General features: G+C 59.7%; 1 protein-coding gene across 5 annotated transcripts in view; it reads right to left on the bottom strand.

Moving 5' to 3' along the window:
- Window positions 1-1,019: 1,019 nt before the first annotated feature.
- Window positions 1,020-26,659, bottom strand: part of LOC140906236 (sphingomyelin phosphodiesterase 5-like) — a 40,525-nt gene continuing 14,885 nt past the window's right edge. For 2 of the 5 annotated variants that reach the window (XM_073329803.1, XM_073329804.1), the window contains exons 2-8: window positions 14,469-15,529; window positions 13,118-13,190; window positions 4,979-5,119; window positions 4,104-4,193; window positions 3,679-3,742; window positions 3,265-3,421; window positions 1,020-1,843 (exon numbers count right to left, since the gene is read on the bottom strand). In XM_073329803.1, the coding sequence (XP_073185904.1) occupies window positions 1,748-1,843; window positions 3,265-3,421; window positions 3,679-3,742; window positions 4,104-4,193; window positions 4,979-5,119; window positions 13,118-13,190; window positions 14,469-15,529 (1,682 nt within the window). In that variant the 3' untranslated portion in view covers window positions 1,020-1,747. Of the gene's footprint in view, window positions 1,844-3,264; window positions 3,422-3,678; window positions 3,743-4,103; window positions 4,204-4,978; window positions 5,120-13,117; window positions 13,191-14,468; window positions 15,530-20,374; window positions 20,517-21,489; window positions 21,606-26,659 lie in introns of those variants that run through there. The other 3 variants (XM_073329808.1, XM_073329807.1, XM_073329806.1) reach the window with 3 other exon arrangements.

The raw sequence follows: 26,659 nt of genomic DNA, 5'->3' as shown, positions 1-26,659 counted from the left end.
CCCCTGTACCCAAGAGGGGGGTCTGCAGGAGGGGTATGGCTGAGAGGCCTGGGCAGGCTGTAGGGGGTGATGGCCACTAGTCCTAGGGACCCCCCGTACCCAAGAGGGGGGGTCTGCAGGAGAGGTATGGCTGAGAGGCCTGGGCAGGCTGTAGGGGGTGATGGCCACTAGTCCTAGGGACCCCCCTGTACCCAAGAGGGGGGTCTGCAGGAGGGGTATGGCTGAGAGGCCTGGGCAGGCTGTGGGGGGTGATGGCCCCGAGTCCTAGGGATCCCCCGTACCCAAGAGGGGGGTCTGCAGGAGGGGTATGGTTGAGAGGCCTGGCGTGCCCGACCAGGAATTTCCCCAGTGGTGCCGAAGGGTGACAACGCCCGGGCAGAGCAGGAGCTGGGAGCTGCTGGGTCACAGCCTAGCCGGGGTAACGCGAAAGGGGTGTTGAAGGGAGCTGAACTGACCCAGCCCCGTGGAGGATCCAGGGGGGCGACCGGAGCTCTGAGGGCTGAACCCCGACACCTCCCAAGGCTGGTGGGAACTGTGACCTCAGCTGGCCGCTGCAGGCTGGGACAAGGGGCCGAGGGGAGGTTGGATAAGACCCGGCTTTGGAGAGACTGGGTGGATCTCACCCGGGACTGACGGAGCCAGGCCCTGGATTGTGTGGCTGCTTGGCCACGTGCTTGGACCGGGGCCACATGGGAACGTTGGCTGCCCCATGCCACCATGTTACAGCGACTGACAAACCCTGCCGCCCGGAGACGCAGCCAGTGGTGAAGGGGACAGGTCTGTCCTGGGCAGAGCTCACAGCCTGGGGCAGGAGAGGTGGACCTGGAGGCTCAGGCCGGGGGGCTGCGTGGCCCCCCTGAAGGGAGAGTGGGACCCTGGGGGCCCAGCCTGCTGAAGGGTTCCTACCAGGGACTGTTCAAAGTTGGGGGGTAGCTGTGCCAGTGGCCAGCCTTGGGAGAATCCGCCCCAGCTGCCCCCCCACACTCCCTTTCCCCAGTGCACAGACGTGGACAGTTGCTTTGAAAACTTTATTGATTCCCCAGGGGGGCCAGGTGACCGCAGGGGAGAGGGGAGCCCCTCCTGGCAGCCACGGCTCAGCAGAAGGGCACTCTGCCCTGCCGAGGGACAGACAGGCCTCGCGTGAAGCTGAGGCTCGCGACGCTGCGCAGAGGCAGACGTGGCCCTGTCGGGCCCATGCCAGCTTCGGGGAGCCCCTGCCCAGCTAACACCCAGCTCACGGGCTGGGGAGGGGGCCCAAGGGCCGGCTGGACCCAGGGAGCACATGGCACTGAGCCGGAAGGGGTGCTGCGCTGTCAGGTGGGGAAGCCAGCTGGCAGCCTGGGAAATAGCCAGCCCCCCGTCCTGCTGCAGTGGGTGAGGTCTGCAGAGGCAGGTCCACACCCCAGTGATCCCCTGCGGATCCCAAGCCAAGACCCATGGGTGCTGGGCCTCACTGGGCAGAGGGGGGCGCAGCAGAGCAGCCTCCTCCTTGGGCCCCCGCCAGCCCAGAAGCCAGGCGCCAGGGCTGTCCCCCTCTTGGGGCACTCTGGCCAGCACCCACGGCACCCTGGGGGTGACTCTGGCCCCACACAGCCCTGCACAGCCCCACCAGGTCCCAGGCCTCGCAGCCTATCCGAGTCAGGAGGGAGGGGGGCACAGGCAGGGGGAGGGCCCTGCCCAGCTCCACCATAACAAGGATTCTCCATCGACCTTCCGCCCCGGACACCGGGGTTCACACTCGCTGCTGTCACTGCGGCGCAGGGTTGAGGAGCAGCCGCAGCCCTACAGCCATGTGGTCCGAGCAGCCGGCCAGCTGGGTGATGAAGGAAAACTTCTCCACCTCCTGGGGAAAGCAAGGGGACAGCGGTGTCAGGAGCACAGCAGGTTCCCCGCCCCGAGAATGCGGGGGGGGGAGGGTCGGTCCCCTGAGACCACAGATCCCAGCATGCAATGAGTCCAGGTCTGGCTAAGCCAGAGCAGTGCAGGCTGGGACTTGTAGTCTCCATGGGCTGCACCCTCCCCTCAATCAACACTGAGCACTGACACAGCTCACTACCCCTTCCCAGCCATGGCCCGGCCAGGCTCCTTCCCCCGCTGCAGGGCAGGAAACAGCCCAGAGTGGAGGTCCCACGCAGAGTCATGCAGCACATAGGGTCAGAGCCAGCAGAGATCCCAGGCGTCCTGGCCCCCAGGCTCGGACCCTTCCAGGGAGCCCTGGACCATGCTGACTAGCTCTCTGAATCCCCCGCACCCTGAGCAGCGATTCGGCAAGGCCAGCCCCCTGCAGCCTGGCTCCACGGCACCATACCATGAAAACCCCGGAGCGTGGGAGCTGCTGAGAGCCCCTGAAGGAGCTGACCTAGTGAGTGCAGCTACCAGCCCCAGCCACCTCCCCAGCATGGGCCCCTGTGGCCCTACCAGCCCCCAGCAGCTGGCCCCTGAGCCAGGCAGGCCCCAGAGCTGAACCCCCCTGCCCTGGGCCCAGCATCCCTGGCTGGGAGCTTACCTGCACCCTTGGGCTTGGGGCCTGCTCTTCGTTCCGTGGGGCCCAGGCCAGGCTGGGGGCTAGGGGCTCCTGGGTACCCCTGTATGGGGAGACTTTGGCAAACCAGTAAAGTGCCTGAAACCACTATGGCTTATTACTAAAAGCAGCCAAGTCAGCAGGCTTAGCTTAACCAAGGCAGGAGGGGAGGGGGGTCTTTGGGTGCCATGAGAAGGGCAGCTTGACCCTGCATCCTTCCTGATAAGAATTGTGTTGAAGTTGCTGATACATACATCTTAGAAGAGCAGGATGTGCCCCAGGAATGTCTGCTGGGGCCTCAAGGCTGCAAACTCTGGAAAAACCCACACTGATAATCAGAAGGAGCCTCTTGCTTGCCCATGGGAACTGCTGGCTGAACAAGTTTGCTTTAAGGAACATGTCATTCTATTACTCCTGTATAAATAAGGGGGACTCTTCAGGACTGGGCTCTCCCTCTGGATGCGTCTTGTGTTTCCCACCACGCTCAGCTTGGGTAATTATCAAGGGTTGGGGTGTTTTACTAACCTCCTGCGGACGTGTGTGTAAGTACTTGAGACCAAGTAAAGTTTAGCTGTAAGTGAAAGCCCTCTTGTGTTGTCCTGTTCGTGCCGCCTTCCGTGTCTCCCCTGATTTATTCCCTGACACCACCTCGCACCGAGTAAAAGTTACCAAGAGCTTTGGGTTGAAAGAACCCCGGGGAGCACCCCAGGCCGGCAGGAGCCGGGGCCCCTCTGGGCACTCACCGTTGTCAGGCTGATGGGGGCGGGGTGCTCGCGGTACAGGATGTAGTCGATGCGACGCCCTTCCCAGGGGCTCCCTGCTGCCGAGGGGTCGGGGCAGCCGTCCTGCAGGATGGGACAGGCCAGGTACTTCCTCCTGCCCTCCTCTTGCTCCAGCGTCCTGCGGGGTGCACGGGGGAGCCGTCAGCAGGGGGCCGAGTGGCAGGGGAGGAGGAGCGTGGCTCTGCGTAGGGGGCTAGTCACACCTGGGCTACAGGGGGCTGCATGGCAAGGGAGGGCCATCCACAGGTTAGCCTTTACCCTGTCCCATTAGTGTCCCATTACCCTGTGTGGGGGCGGGGGCAGAGCCTGCCTTGAACTAGGGCTGTAAGCCCCCCGGCCCCCCAGCGCTCTGGAACCTGCAGGTGCAGCCGTTACCTTTTCAGCTTCTCTGGGGTCGACACGGCCTCCTCGTAGATCTCCAGGTAGTTCAGCAGGGTGCCTGCAGGGACGTGAGCAGCACTTAGAGCCTCCCCTGCTCTGCCGCTCCCCCCACCCCAAAATCTTCCTTCACCCACAGGTACCTCAGCAGAGATCTGGGTGCGGGGAGGGAGCAGGGCTGGGACAGGAGGGGGCTCCGGGTCTGGAGGGGCACGGGCAGAGCTGGGGGGCAGGCCTCGGCTAGCAGGGCCCCTGGACCCCTGACCCCCGACGTCTCACCCGGGGGTTCCAAAGGCTGGGTCCCCCTGTGGGGATCTGGATCTAGATGTTTATCTGCAGCCCCAGATGGGGGCCCGGCTCCGCGGAACTGAGACAGAGAGGGCAGCAAGCTGCACTGGGCACTGGGCCAGCCAGACACGTACCTATGGCCCAGGGCTTGTCCTGCCTGGGCCCCACTCGGCATGGGTCTTGGTACTGCCGGAAGATGATGTGGGTCTGCTCCAACTCATCCCCTGGAAAGATCTGGCAGAGTGAATGGGCACATCTGCACTCCCCCCTCCCCTCCCCCTCCTCCAGACTACCCTCCCCCACCCCTTCCACTCCCCCCCCCCAACTCCTTGTGTGATGAAGCGGGAATTTTCCATAATATTTGTATGATGCCGATGTGTGCCTCAGTTTCCTTCTACACTTTGCTGCTCCTGGAAGAGTGCAGGAGACACAGGTGTGTGTGTGTGTCACTTGCTGTTGGGGTCGGTAATTAACTGCTTGGCGCAAACCCAGATCAACAGAAGGGCCAGGGAGACAACTGAAGTCCCCAGGTCTGAACAGCCAAGACCACCGAGCAGGAAGCCTGCGTGTGGGACTTGGGACCCGTGCTGGGGGACAGTGTGGTCAGGTGGCTTTGGAGGGACCGAGGCAGAGAGACAGGGAGCCCCAGGAACAGAGTCCATCACGCTGGGCTGGTTCCTGGCTCTGGCTGGGCACGATGGGCCTTTGCCTCTCTGGGCTAGCCCGCAGCCATTCGTTTCTGTGACCAGGGGACTAGTGAAAGGCTGCCAGTGTGGCTTCAAATACCCCAGAGCCTCGCGCCCTGCAGGGCCCGGCCCCCGCGTCCCGCAAGGGGCTGGCGTGGCTGGATTCGCTGCAGGGAGCCCCGGGGCAAGCCAGGGTCGCTGGGGCCCGAGGAGCCAGCCCCTCGGGGTGTGGCACTCCCCAGGGAGGGGTTACAGGCTGGGCACGCTGCGACACCCCCGCCAGGCTGCTGCCCTCCCCTGCCCCCACCCGGGCCAGGCCCCACCTGAGGAGCAGTTGTCGAAGTTGAAGTCCCCGCAAAAGACGTCGAAGGCGATGACGTCCCCTTGCTCCGTGTGGGCGTCCTGGAACAGCTGCACCCAGAAGAGCCCCAGGGTGAGCTGGTCGCAGCGGATCTGTGCATCGGCTGTGGGGGACAGAGCTCGATTACAGGGGGGCCAACTTCCTCATGTGTGACACCCGGACACTGCCCCCGCGCCACCACTTTCCCTCGAGGCCCCCCCGCATGGCTCGCTGCTCTCTCCACCACCCTCCCCCTGCCAGCTGAGCAGAGCTCCGGGGGTGGGGGCGGAGTGGGGCAGGGCGGGGGAGGGGAGGGAGAGCCAAGCTCCGGGGGTGGGGCTGAGTGGGGCAGGGTGGGGGGAGGGAGAGCTGTGCTCCGGGGGTGGGGGCTGAGTGGGGCAGGGCAGTGGAGGGGAGGGAGAGCCAAGCTCCGGGGGTGGGGCTGAGTGGGGCAGGGTGGGGGGAGGGAGAGCTGTGCTCCGGGGGTGGGGGCTGAGTGGGGCAGGGCAGTGGAGGGGAGGGAGAGCTGTGCTCCGGGGGTGGGGGCTGAGTGGGGCAGGGCAGTGGAGGGGAGGGAGAGCCAAGCTCCGGGGGTGGGGCTGAGTGGGGCAGGGTGGGGGGAGGGAGAGCTGTGCTCCGGGGGTGGGGCTGAGTGGGGCAGGGCAGTGGAGGGGAGGGAGAGCCGGGCTCTGGGGATTGGGGGTGTGTGACGCAGCAGGGAGTGGGGCAGATTGACCTGGGGATGTTGCAGGGGAGTTTTACTGGGACTGTCTGCAATGGGGATGGGGTAGCAGGGGGTGACTTCACTGTCACCTGAGCCAGGAGGGGAGTGGGGCCAGGTGACACCTTCTGCACAGGAAACTGGACAAAGGCTGGAGGAGGAGCTGCGGGGGTGGCTGGGTGAGACGGCTGGAGGGGGTTTCAGTTTGGAGCAGTTTGGGGAAACGGAGGGAGCCCCAAGGCTGGGGTCTAAGCTCCCTGCCCCCAGAGGAACCTGACTGAGGGGCCCTGTTTGTACCTACAAGCTCTGTTTGGACTGTGTTCCTGTTGTCATATAAACTTTCCATTTTACTGGCTGGCTGAGAGTCACGGGGAATCGCAGGAAGTGGGGGTGCAGGGCCCGGACTCCCCCACACTCTGTGACAACTGGTGGCAAAGGTGGGATCTACTGCACCCCATAGACGGCGCTTCCTGCAGTAAGTTACGGGGGAAGCAATAAACGAAGGGGGATTGACAAGGACCAGGTGTGTTGAAGATTCAGAGAGGAGCAGTTTCGGGGGGCAGAGGAGCTATGCTTAACCCTTGGGAGTGTGTGAGACCAGCGAGAAGGACTGTTGCAATAATGGGGACCCCCCTGGGGACTGTGGTGAGCAGGCTCAGGGGCGGAGGAGTCTGTGGCTCGACCCTGGGAGAGAGGTGGTGACCTGGAGAAGGGCTAGTACACTAGGGGTCCTCCTGGAAACCGTGGGGAGCTGAGAGCGCACAGGCCTGCGAGTGGCCAGCAGGAAGACGTATGCGAAGCGCCTGAAGAGCGACCTGGTGGAGCTGTGCAGGCAGAGGGGGCTGCGCACTGGGAGGCTCACCAAGGAACAGCTGATTGCCCAGCTGGAGGAGGAGGATCACTCAGAGGAGCGGATCCCTGCCCCTGAGGGGAGCAGCCCGGCAGACACAAGGCGGGCCCCGCTGCCTGTCCCGGCTGGGAGGGGTCAGACAGCTACCGAGGGCATCCTGAGACCCCTCCTTCCTATGACTAGGGGAGGGGTTGGGGGAAGCCCAGCGAATACCAAGGGGACCGTGACCCCAGCAGCCAGCAGAGGATCCTCCCGGCAGAGCTCCCCATCCCTGGAGCGGAGGCGGCTGGAATGGGAGAGGGAGATGAAACTGAGAGAGCTGGAAGATGGAGAGAAGGAGTGAGAGGACCGTAAAAGGCAGCGTTAGCATGAGCTGGAGCTGGCCAGGCTGAGGAGCAGCGAGGCCCCAGCTGCGGTGAGTGCGGGGGAACCCAAGACTGCAAGGAGCTTTGATAGGTGCTTCCTGGCCCAGCGGAAGGAGGGGGAGGACATAGATAGCTTCCTGACGGCCTTTGAGAATGCCTGTGAGCTGCACAGGGTTGACCCTGCAGACAGGCTCCAGTTTCTCACCCCCTTACTGGACCCCCAAGCCGCGGAGGTGTACAGCCGGATGACAGGGCCGGAGGCAGGGGACTATGAACTATTCAAACAGGCCCTGCTCCGTGAGTTTGGGCTGACCCCCGAGATGTACCGGAGAAGGTTCCGGAGTCAGCGCAAAAAGCCTGAGGTCACCTACCTACAACTGGTCAACCGGATGCAGGGGTATGCCCGCAAGTGGACAGCTGGGGCCCGGACGAAGGAGGACCTGCTTGACCTGATTGTACTGGAGCAACTGTATGATCAGTGCCCTTCCGACCTGAGGCTGTGGTTGGAGGACAAAAAGCAGAGAACCCCCAGCACGCAGGGCAGCTGGCCGACGAGTTTGTGAAGAGCTGGTCAAGGGGTGACAGGGAGGAGTCCCAAAAGAACAGGCCCACCATGATGCAGAGAGAGAGTCACCATGGACCTCCCAAAGGAGGAATATGGAGAACCCCCTCCCAAGGGGAACATCCGGCATCAGGACCAACCGACTTGCTCCAGGGGACCAACGGGACATGACCTCTATTACTGTGGCCAAAGAGGCCACATACGGACCCAGTGCCCCAAGCTCAAGCACAGACTGAGCAGACCGAACCCACACAGGGTTAACTGGGTAGGGACCCAGCTGGACGAGGGGCAGACGGCCCAGGCAAGGGGGGCTACCAGTTTACCACCTGCTCAGGAGGGAAGAGTACCCCAGGCCAGCTCCTCTGAAGGGCTGGATGCTCCGGACTCAAGGTTCTCGGTTTACAGGGTGGGCGCGGGGCTGTCCCTCCGGAGAGAGTGCCTTGTTCCCCTGGAGGTGGATGGGAGGAAGGTCAATGGATACTGGGATACGGGCGCGGAGGTGACGCTGGCCCGGCCCGAGGTGGTGGCCCCAGATCGGGTGGTGCCCAACACCTACCTGACCCTGATGGGGGTGGGCAGGACCCCATTTAAAGTGCCCATGGCAAGGGTACACCTGAAATGGGGGGCCAAGGAGGGCCCCAAGGATGTGGGGGTACACCACCATTTGCTCACTGAAATTTTGATGGGGGGAGACCTAGAGGACTGGCCAAGCAAGCCCCAGACCGCCCCGGTTGTGACCCGTAGCCAGAGCCGGCGAGGGTCACTGCTCCCTGACCTCGGGGAGGGTACCGCACCGGAGGCGCAGGACCCTACCCTGGTGGGGAGGGAGCGCCGAGGGGCACGGCTCAGAGAGGCTGAGGCCTCAGACCTGGCCACTGAGGGGGAACTGGGCCCCGTCCCTGCCCCAGCCGCTGAGTTCCTGGTCGAGTTGAGGAAAGATCCCTCCTTGCGGAAGCTCAGGGACCTGGCCGACCTCAGTGTGGTATGGACCATGAGGAGAGGCTGCCAGGAGAGGTTCCTGTGGGAGAAGGGGTTCCTGTTCCGAGAATGGGCTCCCACAAGGGAAGTAGAGTCCTGTGGGATCAGGAGGCAGCTGGTGGTCCCCCAGAAGTATCGCCGCAAGCTCCTGTCCCTGGCCCATGACATCCCCCTCGCAGGGCACCAGGGAATCCGGCGCACCCGGCAGAGGTTGCTACAGAACTTTTACTGGCCCGGGGTCTTTACCACGGTCCGGCAGTATTGCCGATCCTGTGACCCCTGTCAGAGGGTGGGGAAGGCCCGGGACAAGGGGAAAGCGGCTTTGAGACCTTTGCCCATCATAGAGGAGCCTTTCCAGAAGGTGGCCATGGACATCGTGGGGCCTCTCAGCAGGACGACCCGGTCGGGGAAGAAATACATTCTGGGGGTGGTAGATTTTGCCACCCGCTACCCCGAGGCAGTGGCCTTAGCTTCCATTGAAGCAGACACCGTGGCCGATGCGCTCCTGACCATTTTCAGCCAAGTGGGGTTCCCCAAGGAAGTCTTGACAGACCAAGGCTCCAACTTCATGTCGGCCCTGCTCCGGTGCTTGTGGGAGAAATGTGGGGTCCGGCACGACTGGGCCTCAGCGTAGCACCCCCAGTCCAACGGGCTGGTGGAGAGGTTCAATGGGACACTAAAGATGATGCTGAAAACCTTTATGAACCAGCACCCACAGGACTGGGACAAGTACTTACCTCACCTGCTGTTCGCGTACAGGGAGGTGCCTCAGGAGTCTACCGGATTTTCGCCTTTCGAACTGTTATATGGAAGGAGGGTGAGGGGCCCCCAGGACCTGATGAGAGATGAATGGGAGGGGAAGGCCACTCCCGATGGAGAGTCAGTGGTGGAGTATGTCCTGATCTTCCGAGAGAGACTGGTTGATCTCATGGGCCTGTCCAGGGAGAATCTGGCCAGAGCCCAGAGGAAGCAGAAGGTCTGGTATGACCGCACGGCACGGGCCCGTGCCTACGCCACCGGGGATCCGGTGATGGTTCTCATCCCCGTGAGAAAGAACAAACTACAGGCTGCCTGGGAGGGCCCTTTCAAGGTTGTCAAGCAACTAAATGACTGGAGGGATAGCTCAGTGGTGTGAGCATTGGCCTGCTAAACCCAGGGTTATGAGCTCAATCCTTGAGGAGGCCATTTAGGGATCTGGGGCAAAAAGAAATTGGGGATTGGCTCTCCTTTGAGCAGAGGATTGGACTAGATGATCTTCTGAGGTCCCTTCCAACCCTGATATTCTGTGATTCTATGTGGTGGAGCTGTCTAACCAGGTGTACCATGTGAATATGATGAAGCCATATTATGCCTGGGGGACTGTGGTGTTGGCTGTGTGTGGACATTGGGAGGAGCAGGGAGATGACCCTTTAGTAGATCTATTCCCTGGGACCAGAGCTGGTTTCCCCCTGGAAACAATTCCCCTCTCGGATCAGCTAACCCCTGCCCAACAAGCTGAGGTCAGAGGGGTGCTGCATCCGTACCGACAGCTGTTTTCCAACCAGCCTGGACGCACTAATCTGATTAAAAGAAAAGGAGGACTTGTGGCACCTTAGAGACTAACCAATTTATTTGAGCATGAGCTTTCGTGAGCTACAGCTCACTGCATCGGATGCATAAAGTGGAAAATACAATGAGGCGATTTATATACACAGACCATGAAAAAATACACATTGTAAGGAGAGTGATCACTTAAGATGAGCTATTACCAGCAGGAGAGTGGGGTGGGGCCCCACGCCCCACTCTCCTGCTGGTAATAGCTCATCTTAAGCTCATCCTTACAATGTGTATTTTTTCATGGTCTGTGTATATAAATCGCCTCATTGTATTTTCCACTTTATGCATCCGATGCAGTGAGCTGTAGCTCACGAAAGCTTATGCTCAAATAAATTGGTTAGTCTCTAAGGTGCCACAAGTCCTCCTTTTCTTTTTGCGAATACAGACTAATACGGCTGCTACTCTGAAACTAATCTGACTGTCCACCGGATGCAGACAGGGTCGCACCCGCCGATAAGATGCTCCCCCTTCTGAGTCACAGGGAAAACTGCTCAGGACCTGGAAAGAGAGGTTTGGGACATGCTGGCTTTGGGGGTGATCCAGCCATCGGCCAGCCCTTGGGCCTCGCCGGTGGTGCTGGTCCCCAAAAAGGATGGGTCGGTCCGGTTCTGTGTGGACTATCGGAAGCTCAGTGCCATCACTGTATCTGATGCCTACCCCATGCCCAGGCCGGACGAGCTCCTAGACAAGCTGGGAGGAGCTCGGTACCTTACCACCATGGACCTTACAAAGGGCTACTGGCAAGTGCCGCTGGATGCAGATGCCCGGCTGAAATCGGCCTTTATCACCCCTCTGGGGCTGTATGAGTTCCTGACCCTGCCTTTCGGCCTCAAGAGAGCGCCGGCCACCTTCCAGCGTCTGGTGGACCAGCTCCTGAGGGGGATGGAGAGTTTTGCCGTGGCGTATATTGATGACATCTGTGTCTTTAGCCAGACCTGGGAGGACCACGTGTCCCAGGTTAGACAAGCGCTGGACCGACTCCAGGGGGCTGGGCTGACTGTAAAAGCGGAGAAGTGCAAGGTGGGGATGGCTGAAGTATCTTACCTGGGCCATCGGGTGGGGAGCGGCCGCCTAAAGCCGGAACCAGCCAAGGTGGAGGTGATCAGAGACTGGCCCGCTCCCCACACCAAAAAGCAGGTCCAAGCCTTTATTGGGATGGCAGGATACTACCGAAGATTTGTGCCCCACTTTAGCACCATAGCCACCCCCATCACTGAGCTATGCAAGAAGGGGAAGCCAGACAAGGTGGTCTGGACCGAGCAGTGCCAGGTGGCTTTCCGGGCGCTGAAGGAGGCTCTGGTCAGTGGCCCAGTTCTGGCAAACCCAGACTTTGACAAGCCCTTTGTGGTGTTCACCGACGCCTCCGACACGGGACTGGGGGCTGTGTTAATGCAGGAGGATGAAAAGTGGGAGAGACGCCCCATCGTGTACCTGAGCAAGAAGCTGCTACCCCGGGAGCAACACTACGCGGCCATCGAGAAGGAGTGCCTGGCCATGGTGTGGGCCCTCAAGAAACTAGAGCCCTATCTCTTCGGGCGACACTTCACCGTCTACACCGACCACTCTCCCCTGACCTGGCTGCACCAGATGAAAGGAGCCAACGCCAAGCTCCTGAGATGGAGCCTGCTCCTGCAGGATTACGACGTGGACGTGGTCCACGTGAAGGGAAGTGCCAACCTGATAGCGGATGCGCTGTCCCGGAGAGGGGGCCCCGAACTTCCCCAGGTCACTGGTCAGCGTGACCCCGCTCAGTTCAGTCTCGAAAGGGGGAGAGATGTGACGCAGCAGGGATGGGGGAGTGTTGACCTGGGGATGTCACAGGGGAGTTTTACTGGGACTGTCTGCAATGGGGATGGGGTAGCAGGGGGTGACTTCACTTGAGGGATGATACCTGAGCCAGGAGGGGGGTGGGGCCAGGTGACACCTTCTGCCCGGGAAATTGGACAAAGGCTGGAGGAGGAGCTGTGGGGTGGCTGGCTGAGACGGCTGGAGGGGGTTTCAGTTTGGATCAGTCTAGGGAAACAGAGGGAGTCCCAGGGCTGGGGTCTAAGCTCTGCCCCCCAGAGGGACCTGACTGAGGGGTCCTGTTTGTACCTACAAGCTCTGTTTGGACTGTGTTCCTGTCGTCTAATAAACCTTCTGCTCAACTGGCTGGCTGAGAGTCACGGGGAATTGCAGGAAGTGGGGGTGCAGGGCCCTGACTCCTCCAACCTCTGTGACGGGGGGAGTGGGGCAGGGGAGGGGAGAGGAGGGGAGGGAGAGCAGTGCTCCGGGGGTGGGGGCTGAGTGGGGCAGTGGGGGGAAGGGAGGGGGAGCCGCGCTCCGGGGGTGGGGGCTGAGTGGGGCAGGGCGGGGGAGGGGAGGGAGAGCCGTGCTCCGGGGGTGGGGGCTGAGTGGGGCAGTGGGGGGAGGGGAGGGAGAGCTGCGCTCGGGGCAGGACAGCGGACCCTCCGGAGCCATTGCTGAGTGCTCAGGGCTCCTCCAGGCCCCAGGTGCTCTTCCCGCCCCCTGGTAACTGGACTTTTAGTGTCCGGGCAGCACTGCTGACCGGCACCACCAGGTTCCCTTTTAGACTGGACTTTCCAGTTAAAACCCAGACACCTGGCAACCCTACTCTGTTACCGGCTGCACCCCACATCCAATCCCTGCGGGGCTCCCCGCCAGGGATCGCACAGCCACAGAGCCAGGAGCCCCAGGGCCGGAAGCAAGTGCCCCCCACCCACACGGGGTCCCCTGCCCTGCCACTGCAGACTGTGGGGCAGAGGAGACTTGGCCCTTGGCTGGAGGGTCGGCACTGGACCTCAGCCCAGTCCAGGGGACAGGTGTCCCCTCCTCGCTCGCGGGGCCCTGCGGGGCGGGGCTGGGGAGGCAAGCAGAGGGAGCCGGGGCCCAGGTGCCAATGCAGCCCCAGCACCAAGCCCGCTCCAGGAGCCGTGGCAGGGTCAGCGGCTGGGCTGCTCCCAGGAGTAGAACGGGGAAGGGGGGCATCTGGACGAGCTGTTCTCCCTCCCCAGCCCCGGTGGGCAAGAGTGCCCCCTCCCAACACTCACCGGCTGGAGCGTGCAGGTGGGTGCAGTTCAGGTAGCCCACTATCCTCTGCCCTTGGGCTTCCCCCAGCTGCACCTAGCAGGTGCACATGGAAACGTTGCCAGTTACAAGCTGGAAGGCCACTGCCGGGGCCGGGGCCCCACACAGCACCGGCCCCATCGTGGGGAGGGGTGGGGGTGCAGGCGTTTGGCCAGGGCGACGGTCAGAGCCGTGGGGAAGGAGGGTCAGTTTCAGCCGTCAGTGCAGGGCATGGCTGGGAGCTGGGAGGAGATGACCCCCACGTGGTTCATGGGCCCACGTGTCCGTCACCCCATGGGTGCCCTGGATTCAGCCCTTATTGTCTGGCTGGGGTCCCAGCAGGTTGTGGGGTGGCAGCCCGGCTCCCAGGGGTACATCTAGACAGCCTGCAGCGGTGAGCCCCCAGCGCAGGGCCGGCTCGCCCCCGGTGTCAGAGCCCGAGCTCCAGCCCCAGCCATGTCCACACGGCTGGTTGTGAGCACTCGCACGAGCCCTGCCAGCCCCACTCTGCCCCGCCGGGAGGCTGCTGCAGGGCCGGGCGACACACCCTGGGTGACTTCCCAGCGCTGGGAGGAGGCAAAGCCCTGGACAGACAGAGCAGTTTCCACCCCATGCTGGGGTCACTGCTGGGGCAGGCGTTTCCAGGCCTGGCTAAGGGGCAGCAAGTGGCTGGGGCAGCAGCGGGGTCGGACAACAGCGAGTGGCCTGTTGTCAGAGGCTGAGCCCCCTGCAGCCAACCTGCTGGCTCCCAGCCCCACTGCCAAGGGCTCTCACTGCTCTCCCGGCAGGGCTGTCCCCGAAGCGCCTGTTCCCCTCAGGCCCTGTCCCTGCCTGGGCTGCAGACACCCACTCCCCGGCCAGGGCTCCCGGAGCTGTTAACCCGTCAAGATGGGGCTAGGCTGATGGTGTGGGGCATCGTCCCTCCTCTGCCCGTGGGGTGCAGGGGGCCCCAGGGTAACCAATCCCCTGCACGCAGGGGGCTCAGACTCAGGGCCTCCCCACAGCTGGGAGGCCGGGACACACGGGGAAAAGGGAGAGGGCCCAGGGTCACTTGGGGAGTCCAGGGTAGACCCGGGAGGAGACCCCAGGAGTCCTGACTTCCAGTCCCCTGCTGTAACCCGCTCTGCCACCCAGGCCCACCTCTGCCCACGCAGGCCCAGCGCCCCTGCAGGGAGCAGTGGCTCGTACGCGGATGCAGCATTGCCCTGAGCAGGGCAGGGAGGGAATGCCCCACGCCGCCCTGCAGCGACCCCGTCAGGCTGGCCGGGGAGAGGCCACGCCAGGCCCAGGAGGGTAGAGGGCCCTGGGCTCCCCGCAGCTGGGGCAGCTCCTCACCTGCACGGAGAGCAGCCCCTTGGCGGACAGCGCGTCCTCGCCAGTGCCGTTGGGGTAGCAGTGGTACTGGGCGGCCAGCACGGGGTAGCGGCTGGCCAGGAAGAGCCCGCTGTTGAAGACCTTGAGAGTACAACACCCAGGCAGCCCGCAGGTGCCCACGTCGTACACGATGTGCTCGTAGAAGGGGCTCAGCAGCTGGCAGAGTCGGGCGCCCGCTCGCTGGTCGAACACCTCCTGCAGGCAAAGGAAGTCCACGTCCGGCGGGAAGGGCACCGAGATCTCCCCAGGCCCAGCCCCTCCCTGCCCGTCCGGGATCTCGACCGCCACGCTGGCGTCAGGGCAGCGGGCACTGCTCCCCGACCGCCGTGGGCTGGACATGGTGGTCCCGTACTTGGTGGGCAGCAGGAACTGGCTGCTCCTGGGGCTGGCACTGGCCTCCCCCTGCGTGAGGCGCTGGCCGATGCGGGCCACGCGCTGCTTCATCTGTCCCAGGTTGCTGAACTTGGCCAGGCCGTCGGGCAGGAGGCACACGTTGGCGCTGACGAAGCTGAAGGCCTTGCCCGTGCCCGGCAGCTCCCACGGCTCTGGGTGGCGCGAGGGCGCGGTGTGTTTGTAGGCGAAGGGCCTGCGGGCAGCCTGCAGCGGCAGCCACAGCAGCAGGCCCAGGAGGGCGACTGGCATGGAGAGGAGAAGGAGCAGCAGCAGCAAGGGGCCGGTGACCAGTGCCCGCAGGGGGCAGGGCCGGCACTGGTTCTGCTGCTGCTCCGCCGTGGTCTCTCTGAGGTCGAGGAGGCAGTCAGCGGCCCAGTAGCTGGGGAAGAGCAGGTACTGTCCCAGGCTGTACAGGCCGCTCAGGAACCGGTTCGCGAACGGAGACTCCCGCAGGACCATGCTGCACGGCACCAGGGGCCGGGGAGCCCGGGCGTTACTGCTCCACCCGGGGGCTTCCCGGGGGCTCCGGTCACACCTCGCCACGCCCCGGGGGTCCCAATGCCCGGCCCGGGGGTCCTGCAGGGCGGGAGGAGCGGCTGATCCCGGCCGGCTTCGCGTCCCGGGAGGTGCTGAAGGGAGAGAACGGGCTGAAGTCAGCACTGCCTGGCGGGTGCCAGGCATCACCGGGGACAGGCGGTGTACGGGGGGTCAGCCCCACGCCCCTGGGTGAGTGGTTTGGACATTGGCATCTGACCCTGCTGGTTACCTGGGGCAGGCCTTGCCAGGCTGGGTGGGCTGATGACCCCAGACACCCCCTGGTGGGTTCACCGACCAGCCGGCCAGAGCTGCCTCCTCTGAATGGGGGTTTGCAGCAGCTCCCCCAGGAGCAGAGTCCGGCAGCGCAGGGCCTCGGTCCCGCCAGGACAGAGCCTGGAAATGGGGCCCAAGACACCCCCACCCCTGGACGGAGCCTGCAGACGGGGCTTGGGACGACCCCCTCCCTGGACAGAGCCTGTGGACAAGCTGCAGGGAGGGACTGGTGGGGATTCGGAGCGGACCAGGACCCAGGCACAGAGGAACATTACATGCTGTGTGTGCTAGGCTCCCTGGTGTCGCCCACAGACCTCCTGGGTGTGGTGCTCTGTCCCCACTAGTGGGGACAGAGACCCCTTAGAGAGAGAACATAGGAACGGCCAGGCTGGGTCAGAGCAAAGGTCCATCCAGCCCAGTCTCCTGTCTGCCAACAGTGGCCAGTGCCAGGGGCCCCAGGGGGAATGAACAGAAAAGGGAATCACCAAGTAATCCATCCCCTGTCACCCATTCCCAGCTTCTGGCAAGCAGAGGCTAGGGATACCATCCCTGCCCATCCTGGCTAATAGCCTTTGATGGACCTATCCTCCATGAATCTATCTAGCTCCCTATTGAACCCCATTATAGTACTGGCCTTCACAACACCCTCTGGCAAGGAGTTCCACAGGTTAACAGTGCGTTGCGTGGAAAAAATACTTTCTTGTGTTTGTTTTAAAGCTGCTGCCTGTTAATTTCATTTGGTGGCTCCTTGTTCTTGTATTATGAAAAGGAGTAAATAACACTTCCTTATTCACTTTCTCTACACCACTCTTGATTTTATAGACCTTGATCATATTCCCCCTTAGTCGCCTCTTTTCCAAGCTAAAAAGTCCCAATCTTATTAATCTCGCCTCAGACGGAAACCGTTCTATACCTCTCATCATTTTTGTTGCCCTTCTCTGTCCCTTTTCCAATTCCAATATATCTTTTTTGAGAAGGGGCGACTCCATCTGCACACAGTATTCAAGGTGTGGGCGTACCATGGATTTATATAGAGGCAACATGATATTTTCTGTCTTATTCTCGATCCCTTTCCCAACGATTCCCAACATTCTATTCACTTTTTTGGCTGCAGCTGCCCATTGAGCGGATGTTTTCAGAGAACTCTCCACAATGACTCCGAGATCTTTCTTGAGTGGTAACAGCTAATTTAGACCCCATCATTGTATAGGTATAGTTAGGATTATATATTTTCCAATGTGCATTACTTTGCATTTATCAACACTGAATTTCATCTGCCATTTTGTTGCCCAGTCACCCAGTTTTGTGAGATCCTTTTGTAGCTCTTCGCAGTCTGCCTGGGACTTAACTATCTTGAGTAGTTTTGTATCATCTTCAAATTTTGCCACCTCACTGTTTACCCCTTTTCCCAGATCATTTATGAATATGTTAAATAGGACTGGGCCCAGTACAGCCCCTTGGGGGACACCACTATTTACCTCTCTCAATTCTCAAAACGGACATTTATTCCAACCCTTTGTTTCATACTTTTTTAACCAGTTACCAATCCATGAGAGGACCTTCCCTCTTATCCCATGACAGTTTACTTTGCTTAGGAGCCTTTGGTGAGGGACCTTGTCAAAGGCTTTCCCTATACCAGAAACCTACTGACCGCTATACTTACCTACATGCCTCCAGCTTTCATCCAGACCTCACCACACGATCCTTTCTCTACAGCCAAGCTCTACGATACAACTGCATTTGCTCCAACCCTTCAGAAAGAGACGAACGCCTACAAGATCTCTATCAAGCATTCTTACAACTACAATACCCACCTGCTGAAGTGAAGAAACAGATTGACAGAGCCAGAAGAGTACCCAGAAGTCACCTACTACAGGACAGGCCCAACAAAGAAAATAACAGAACGCCACTAGCCGTCACCTTCAGCCCCCAACTAAAACCTCTCCAACGCATCATCAAGGATCTACAACCTATCCTGAAGGACGATCCATCACTCTCACAGAATTTGGGACATGGGCCAGTCCTCGCTTACAGACAGCCCCCAACCTGAAGCAAATACTCACCAGCAACCACACAACAAAAACACCAACCCAGGAACCAATCCCTGCAACAAAGCCCGTTGCCAACTGTGTCCACATATCTATTCAGGGGACACCATCACAGGGCCTAATCACATCAGCCACACTATCAGAGGCTCGTTCACCTGCACATCTACCAATGTGATATATGCCATCATGTGCCAGCAATGCCCCTCTGCCATGTACATTGGCCAAACTGGACAGTCTCTACGTAAAAGAATAAATGGACCCAAATCAGACGTCAAGAATTATAACATTCAAAAACCAGTCGGAGAACACTTCAATCTCTCTGGTCACTCGATTACAGACCTAAAAGTGGGAATTCTTCAACAAAAAAACTTCACAAACAGACTCCAACGAGAGACTGTTGAATTGGAATTAATTTGTAAACTGGATACAATTAATTTAGGCTTGAATAGAGACTGGGAGTGGATGGGTCATTACACAAAGTAAAACTATTTCCCCATGTTTATTCCCCCCCCGCCCCCGCACTGTTCCTGACATCTTCTTGTCAACTGCTGGAAATGGCCCACCTTGATTATCACTACAAAAGGTTTTTTTTGTTCCCCCCTGCCCCCTGCTGGTAATAGCTCACCTTACCTGATCACTCTCGTTACAGTGTGTACGGTAACACCCATTGTTTCATGTTCTCTGTGTATATAAATCTCCTCACTGTATTTTCCACAGTATGCATCCGATGAAGTGAGCTGTAGCCCACGAAAGCTCATGCTCAAATAAATTGGTTAGTCTCTAAGGTGCCACAAGTCCTCCTGTTCTTTTTGTGGATATAGACTAACACGGCTGCTACTCTGAGACCTGAAAATCTAAGTACACTATATCCACTGGATCGCCTTTGTCCACATGCTTGTTGACTCCCTCAAAGAATTCTAGTAGATTGGGGAGGCAGGATTTCCCTTTACTAAAACCATGTTGACTATTTCCCAACAAATTATGTTCAACTATGTGTCTGACAGTTTTGTTCTTTATGATAGTTTCAACCAATTTGCCTAGTGCTGAAGTCAGGCTCACCGGCCTGTAGTTGCCAGGGTCACCTCTGGGGCCCTTTTTAAACATTGGTGTCACCGTAGCTATCTCCAGTCATTTGGTGCAGAAGCGGATTTTAAGGGCAGGTTACAGATGACAGTTAGTAGTTCTGCAATTTCACATTTCACAAGCTCACACTGAGCGATAAAATGAGTCTGCTCATCTACGGTCAGCTTTTAGCTCATTCTGTAGAGGCTCATGCACTAAGCTCCCGAGGCCCCAGATTCGATCCAGCCCGCCGACAACCGGGGTCTGTCAGCATTACCCCAGTGCACCAGCCCGTCTGGCCTCAGGGGCAGTTTGCGTCTCCCTCCCCCATGCCCGGTCCCATGCCCCTGCCTGGGCTCTCCTGCCAGCCTGGCTTCCTGAGTCCTTCCCTGCCCCACCCTCAATCCAACTTGGCCCCCGCCCCTCTCCTTGCCTACCCTTGGCCCCACTCCATCACCCTCACCTGCTCACCCTGCTTCCTGAGCCACCTGCCCCTGATCCAGCCCCCGCTCGCCCTCCTCTCCCCGGCAACACGGGGGCCCTGCTAACCTGTCCCTGTCAGTGTAACTCAGTGGTTGCCCCTCCACATTGTCATTTCAGGGGGCCACCGAGTTGTAGGCATCATGCAGGCAGCAGGGAGCCAGGACTCCTGGGTTCTTTCTCCAGCCCTGGGAGGAGAGTGGGGTCCAGTGGTTAGAGCAGGGGGCTGGGAGTCAGGACTCCTGGGCTCTCTCTCCAGCCTTGGGAGGGGATGAGGTTCAGTGGTTAGAGCAGGAGACTGGGAGCCAGGACTCCTGGGTTCTCTCTCCAGCCCTGGGAGGGGAGTGGGGTCCAGTGGTGTGACGCAGCAGGAAGAGGGGAGTGTTGACCTGGGAATGTGGCAGGGGAGTTTCACTGGGGATGCGAGACCTGAGAGCCTGTAACCTGAGCCGGGAGGGGGAGGTAACACCTCTGCCCGGGAAACTGGACAAAAGCTGCAGGAGAGAGCCTGCTGGGTGTGTGTGTGTTTGGTTTCAGTTTTGTGCTGGGTGTGGAAAGCAGGAAACCCCAAGGCTGGGGTCTAAGCTCCCTGCTCCTGCAGAAGGACTTGACTGAGGGGTCCTGGTTGTACCCACAAGCTCTGTGTTAGACTGTGTTCCTACTGTCCAATAAACCTTCCGTTTTACTGGCTGGCTGAGAGTCTCGGTGAATCCCAGGAAGAGGGGTGCAGGGCCTGAACTCTCCCACACTCCATGACAAGTGGTTAGAGCAGGGGGCTGGGAGCCAGGACTCCTGGGTTCTCTCTCCAGCCCTGGGAGGGGAGTGGGATCTAGTGGTTAGAGCGGGGGGGCTGGGATCCAGGACTCCTGGGTTCTCTCTCCAGCCCTGGGAGGGGAGTGGGATCTAGTGGTTAGAGCGGGGGGCTGGGATCCAGGACTTCTGGGTTCTCTCCCTGGTCCTGGGAGGGGAGTGGGATCTAGTGGTTACAGGGGGGCCGGGACGCCTGGGTTCCAGCGCCGTGTGACCTTGGGGTGTCCTTGCCCCCCTCCCAGTACAGATGCCCTGGGCACTGACCTGGCGCCTCCCCATTGGCCGCCGTCAGAAGCAGCCACCTGCCACCTGGCCGGTCCGAGAAACCCCCCCAGGCAGCTGCCGGCCCCGCCCCGGAGCCCACCGGCCCGAGAGCGGCTGGGGAGCGAGCCGGGCTGAAAGCGAAAGCAGCCCTACCTGGCCGGAGCCCCCGCCCCGAGCGCTTAAAGGAGCCGCAGCCTGGGGGACCCAGGAGGTCCCGTCCGTGCCCCCCCTCCCCGGCACAGCATGACCCCGCCCGGGCCCCCCAGCACCGCGCAGGAGCCTCTCCGTGCCCCCTCCCGGCAACAAGCCCCTGGCCAGGGCTGTCTCTTACCCCGCAGTCGCACACTCGTTGTGCCGGGCGCCGCCCGGGGGGCAGGACTGGGCGGGGGGCGCAGCCCGGACCTCGGCAGGGGCAGTCCCAGGGCTCTGAGCTTTTCCTTCTGTGCGCTCCCTAACCCTCCTCGCTCCCCGGAGCGGGGCGCGTCATTGCCCAGATGGGGAAACTGAGGCAGGGGTGGGGGTGGACTCAGCCACACAGCGAGCCTGCGCAGAGCCCGGATTAGCGCCCAGGAGCGCCGTGCCGAGCCCCTGGCTCTCAGCCAGTCAGCCGGGCCCCTGCCTGGGGGTCCCTGCGGGGCCGGGGCGGTGGGGGGCTGTGTGGCGATGCTGGGACCGCAGACCGGGCTGCGACCTGGAAGGTGTTTAAAGCCTGGCACGATCGCCGGGCGGCTGGTCCGGGCTGAGCCGGGCGTGCGGGCGCCCGGTTCCCCCGGCCCGTTAGCCCTGGGGGGCGGGGGGGGATTGAAGTCAGGGGCTGGGGAATGTCCCTCAGCAGCCGGGCTGGTCCGTGTGCAGCGCGGAGCCGGGACGGGTCCCGCCTCTGCCCCACACACCTCCCACAGCCACCGCCCCTGGCCGGTTCTCCCCCCGGGAGAGGAGCGGGGCCGGGCAGCCCCCCGCCCCAGCTCCTGCCCCCCGCAGTCCCCTCCAGCCCCTCTCCCCAGCAGCCCCCTCCCCGGCTTCCCTGTACAGACCCGGGCAATGCCCGGGGCAGCGAAGGTCACTGGAAAGCCCCGAGGGAAGTTAATGGGGAAAGTGAAACCACCCAGCTGTACCTGGCCTCTGCTTGCCCCCGGATGGGGGGGCCCTGCCTCCCGCGGCCGAACGAGCCCCTCCCCAGCCGCAGACACCCCGGCTGTCAGCACTGGGGGGAGGGGGCTGGGACGGGGGGGCAGGGGAGCGGAGGGGCTGCAGCGCTCTGGGGCGGTGAGGGTGTCAGAGTGGGGAGGGGACGGCCCACTGGCTGGGGTCACGCCCTGGCCCTTGGGGGTGGCCTGTGCGGTAATTTGCGATGAAGGTTTCTGTGCCGTGGGGGGACCGCCCACTTCCTTCCTTCTCCAGGCCCAGCCCATCACACCCCCGGGGGCTCCTTGCGGCCCAGAGTCTCCCATAAACTCCCTGCGCACCCCCTCCCCAGCCCCTCCATTCCAGGGACTCCCTGCAACCTCCCCCTGCCAGGGCCTCTGGGTGCCCCCCATTTCCTGGGCTCTGGGTGTCCCCACTCATCCCCCAGCTGCCCTGCAGGCAGTCACACCCTCGCCTCCTTGGCCCAGGGTTCTGGGCTGGCTGTGGGAGCGCCGGGGGGAGGAGGCAGGTGGAAGGAAGGGGCAGGGAGTGGGGGGGGGCATGTCCCCCTTTGCTGGCGGCAGGGCCCGATTTGGCCTCCGTGCAGCCTGACTGACGCTTTGCAGCATCGTGGGCTAGCAGCAGGGCAGGAAGGAAACTGGCAGAGGGGAGCCTCCGCCACCAGAGGAAATCACATCTGAGCCGCCCTAGCAAGCACCTTCCTCTGCTCCACCTCTGAGCCCCTGGGGCAGGAGCTGCCTCTGCCCCCCTCCTCCCCGCACTGTCTGTTTCACAGGGAGAAGCTAGCACAGCCCTACGGAGAGCCAGAGCCTCCAGTGAGAAGGATGGGGCAGGCCTGGAAACCCCTCTGGAATCTGAAGGTACTGGAGGGCTCCCATCATGCCAGAGAAGGGCCAGCAGTGACATGTTCCCCATTCGACAGAGGGGAAACTGAGGCACAGGGCGGGATGGTGACTTGCCGAGGGTCACATGGCGAGTCAGCGGCAGAGACAGGGCTGCAGCTGAGCTCTCCCAGTCCCCTGTTCAGCCCCCAGCACATCCTCCCCCCTTTCTCTCAGAGCCCACCGAGGCAGGCGTGGTCTAGTTGTCTGACCACAGCTGTGGGAAACGGGATCTCCTGAATGTTGGCACCCGCATGGCCCGGGAGCACCCACGCGGCTGAGCGGTGACACTCTGGGCTGGGTCTCAGCTCTCAGTCAGGATGAGGAGGGACGTCTCCAGGTCTTGTGCAGAGCCGGGCGAGGACTGTTCCACAAAACGGTTTCCCACCAGAAAACGCCAGTTCGTCAGTGGGGTGGGAGCAGGTGGCTTTAGACAGAGCTGGCCCTGGGACGGTTCTTCGGTCAGGACAGACTTTCTGGCTAAATCCAGAGCGAGAGATGAGCCTACAGCCCAGGGCGCTCTCTGGGGTGCCAGGAATGCAGGCACTGTGGGCTCTCTGGCTGGTCTCGGGTCTGTCCCAGTGCAGAGCCGGACATGCTCCCCCGCCTCATGGGGGGAGGTGAGGGCTGTCTGGTGGGTGACGCTGTCTGACGCCCCAGGAAGAGGGGTTGTGCTGAACAGTTTTGCCTGCTCAGGAAAGCGTGTCTGGAATGCCAGCCCTGCTCCCGCTCTAGCCTGGAACCGACCATGCCACAGCCTTTGGCTGGCACCGGCAGCTGGTACTGGAAGCTCTGAGCAGGGATCAGGGGCTTGGCTTCACAGGGATACCCAGTGCGATTTAGTCAGCAGTGTGTCTCCCAGACCCTGCACATCTGTACCTAGGGCTCCCCAACGCAGAGACCTCCCCGCAGCGCTTCCTGCCCGAGCGGTGCCAGTCGGGATCCATGCACCTGGAGAAGAGAGAAATCTCCTGGGGGGCCACTTTCATTTTCCCCTCTGCTGAAAGCATCACCTACATGAAAGGTTTCAGAGTAGCAGCCGTGTTAGTCTGTATTCGCAAAAAGAAAAGGAGGACTTGTGGCACCTTAGAGACTCACCAATTTATTTGAGCATGAGCTTTCATGAGCTACAGCTCACTTCATCGGATGCATTCAGTGGAAAATACAGTGAGGAGATTTATATACACAGAGAACATGAAACAATGGGTGTTACCGTACACACTGTAAGGAGAGTGATCAGGTAAGGTGAGCTATTACCAGCAGAAGTGGGGGAGGGAACCTTTTGTAGTGATAATCAAGGTGGGCCATTTCCAGCAGTTAACAAGAATACTGGAGGAACGGTGGGGGGGGGGGGAGGGAATAAGGGGGGCATAAACAAGGGTAAATAGTTTTACTTTGTGTAATGACCCATCCACTCCCAGTCTCTATTCAAGCCTAAGTTAATTGTACCCAGTTTACAAATTAATTCAGCAGTCTCTCTCGTTGGAGTCTGTTTCTGAAGTTTTTTTGTTGAAGAATTCCCACTTTTAAGTCTGTAATCCAGTGACCAGAGAGATTGAAGTGTTCTCCCACTGGTTTTTGAATGTTATAATTCTTGATGTCTGATTTGGGTCCATTTATTCTTTTACGTAGAGACTGTCCAGTTTGACCAATGTACATGGCAGAGGGGCATTGCTGGCACATGATGGCATAGATCACATTGGTGGATGTGCAGCTGAACGAGCCTCTGATAGTGTGGCTGATGTGATTAGGCCCTGTGATGGAGTCCCCTGAATAGATATGTGGGCACAGTTGGCAACGGGCTTTGTTGCAAGGATAAGTTCCTGGGTTAGTGGTTCTGCTGTGTGGTGTGTGGCTGCTGGTGAGTATTTGCTTCAGGTTGCGGGGCTGTCTGTAGGCAAGGACTGGCCTGTCTCCCAAGATCTGTGAGAGTGTTGGGTCGTCCTTCAGGGTAGGTTGTAGATCCTTGATGATGCGTTGGAGAGGTTTTAGTTGGGGGCTGAAGGTGACGGCTAGTGGCGTTCTGTTATTTTCTTTGTTGGGCCTGTCCTGTGGTAGGTGATTTCTGGGTACTCTTCTGGGTCTGTCAGTTTGTTTCTTCACTTCAGCAGGTGGGTATCGTAGTTGTAAGAAAGCTTGATAGAGATCTTGTAGGTGTTTGTCTCTGTCTGAGGGGGTGGAGCAAATGCGATTGTATCGTAGAGCTTGGCTGTAGACAATGGATCATGTGGTGTGGTCTGGATGAAAGCTGGAGGCATGTAGGTAGGAATAGCGGTCGGTAGGTTTCCAGTATAGGGTGGTGTTTATGTGACCATCGTTTATTAGCACCATAGTGTCCAGGAAGTGGATCTCTTGTGTGGACTGGTCCAGGCTGAGGTTGATGGTGGGATGGAAATTGTTGAAATCATGGTGGAATTCCTCAAGGGCTTCTTTTCCATGGGTCCAGATGATGAAAATGTCATCAATATAGCACAAGTAGAGTAGGGGCGTTAGGGGACGAGAGCTGAGGAAGCGTTGTTCTAAATCAGCCATAAAAATGTTGGCATACTGTGGGGCCCTGCGGGAACCCATAGCAGTGCCGCTGATTTGAAGGTATACATTGTCCCCAAATGTGAAATAGTTATGGGTGAGGACAAAGTCACAAAGTTCAGCCACCAGGTTTGCCGTGACATTATCGGGGATACCATTCCTGACGGCTTGTAGTCCATCTTTGTGTGGAATGTTGGTGTAGAGGGCTTCTACATCCATAGTGGCCAGGATGGTGTTATCAGGAAGATCACCGATGGACTGTAGTTTCCTCAGGAAGTCAGTGGTGTCTCTAAGATAGCTGGGAGTGCTGGTAGCATAGGGCCTGAGGAGGGAGTCTACATAGCCAGACAATCCTGCTGTCAGGATGCCAATGCCTGAGATGATGGGGAGATGATAGAATACCCCAGGTCGGGGATCCAGGGGTGTGTCTGTGCGGATTTGATCTTGTGCTTTTTCGGGGAGTTTCTTGAGCAAATGCGGTAGTTTCTTTTGGTAACTCTCAGTGGGATCAGAGGGTAATGGCTTGTAGAAAGTGGTGTTGGAGAGCTGCCGAGCAGCCTCTTGTTCATATTCCGACCTATTCATGATGACAACAGCACCTTCTTTGTCAGCCTTTTTGATTATGATGTCAGAGTTGTTTCTGAGGCTGCGGATGGCATTGTGTTCTGCACGGCTGAGGTTATGGGGCAAGTGATGCTGCTTTTCCACAATTTCAGCCTGTGCACGTCGGTGGAAGCACTCCATGTAGAAGTCCAGTCTGTTGTTTTGACCTTCAGGAGGAGTCCACCTAGAATCCTTCTTTTTGTAGTCTTGAAAAAACTCATACAGATACAGACAGACATCATCTTCCTTTCCAAATACAAACAGATGGACATCGTACCAAAAGGATTGAAGGTAAAAAATCCATTACAATCTACATACCACACAGACTGTGCTGACAGCTTGTGCCACACGCTCTCAAAGAAACTGCGGAATCACCTGATCAACATCCTCTACAGCAAACAGGGAAACATTAAGAATGAGCTCTCAAAACTGGATACTCTCATAAAAAACCAACCTTCCACACAAACTTCCTCGTGGCTGGACTTTACTAAAACTAGACAAGCCATTTACAACGCACACTTTGCTTCTCTACAAAAAAAAAAAGACACTAAACTATCTAAACTTCTACATGCCACAAGAGGCCACAGCAATGGTTCCCTTAACCCACCCAGCAATATTGTCAATCTATCCAACTATACTCTTAGCCCAGCAGAAGAATCTGTCCTATCTCGGGGCCTCTCCTTCTGCCCCTCCACCCCCACGAACATGATACGGTTCTCTGGTGACCTAGAATCCCTATTTTCGACACCTCTGACTCAAGGAATATTTCCAACACACCTCTGAACAACATTCTAATCCACAGAAAGCTTCCTCCCTACAAAAAGAAGGATTCTAGATGGACGCCTCCTGAAGGTCGAAACAACAGACTGAACTTCTACACAGAGTGCTTCTGCCGACGTGCACGGGCTGAAATTGTGGAAAAGCAGCATCACTTGCCCCATAACCTCAGCCATGCGGAACACAATGCCATCCACAGCCTCAGAAACAACTCTGACATCTTTCAGAGTAGCAGCCGTGTTAGTCTGTATTCGCAAAAAGAAAAGGAGTACTTGTGGCACCTTAGAGACTAACCAATTCGGCTGACAAAGGAGGTGCTGTTGTCATCATGAATAGGTCGGAATATGAA

This window comes from Lepidochelys kempii, chromosome 2, assembly GCF_965140265.1.
Source record: "Lepidochelys kempii isolate rLepKem1 chromosome 2, rLepKem1.hap2, whole genome shotgun sequence".
Classification (NCBI taxonomy): domain Eukaryota; kingdom Metazoa; phylum Chordata; order Testudines; family Cheloniidae; genus Lepidochelys; species Lepidochelys kempii.
Note: the sequence above shows the minus strand (reverse complement) of the source record. Positions and strands in the feature narration are given on the sequence as shown.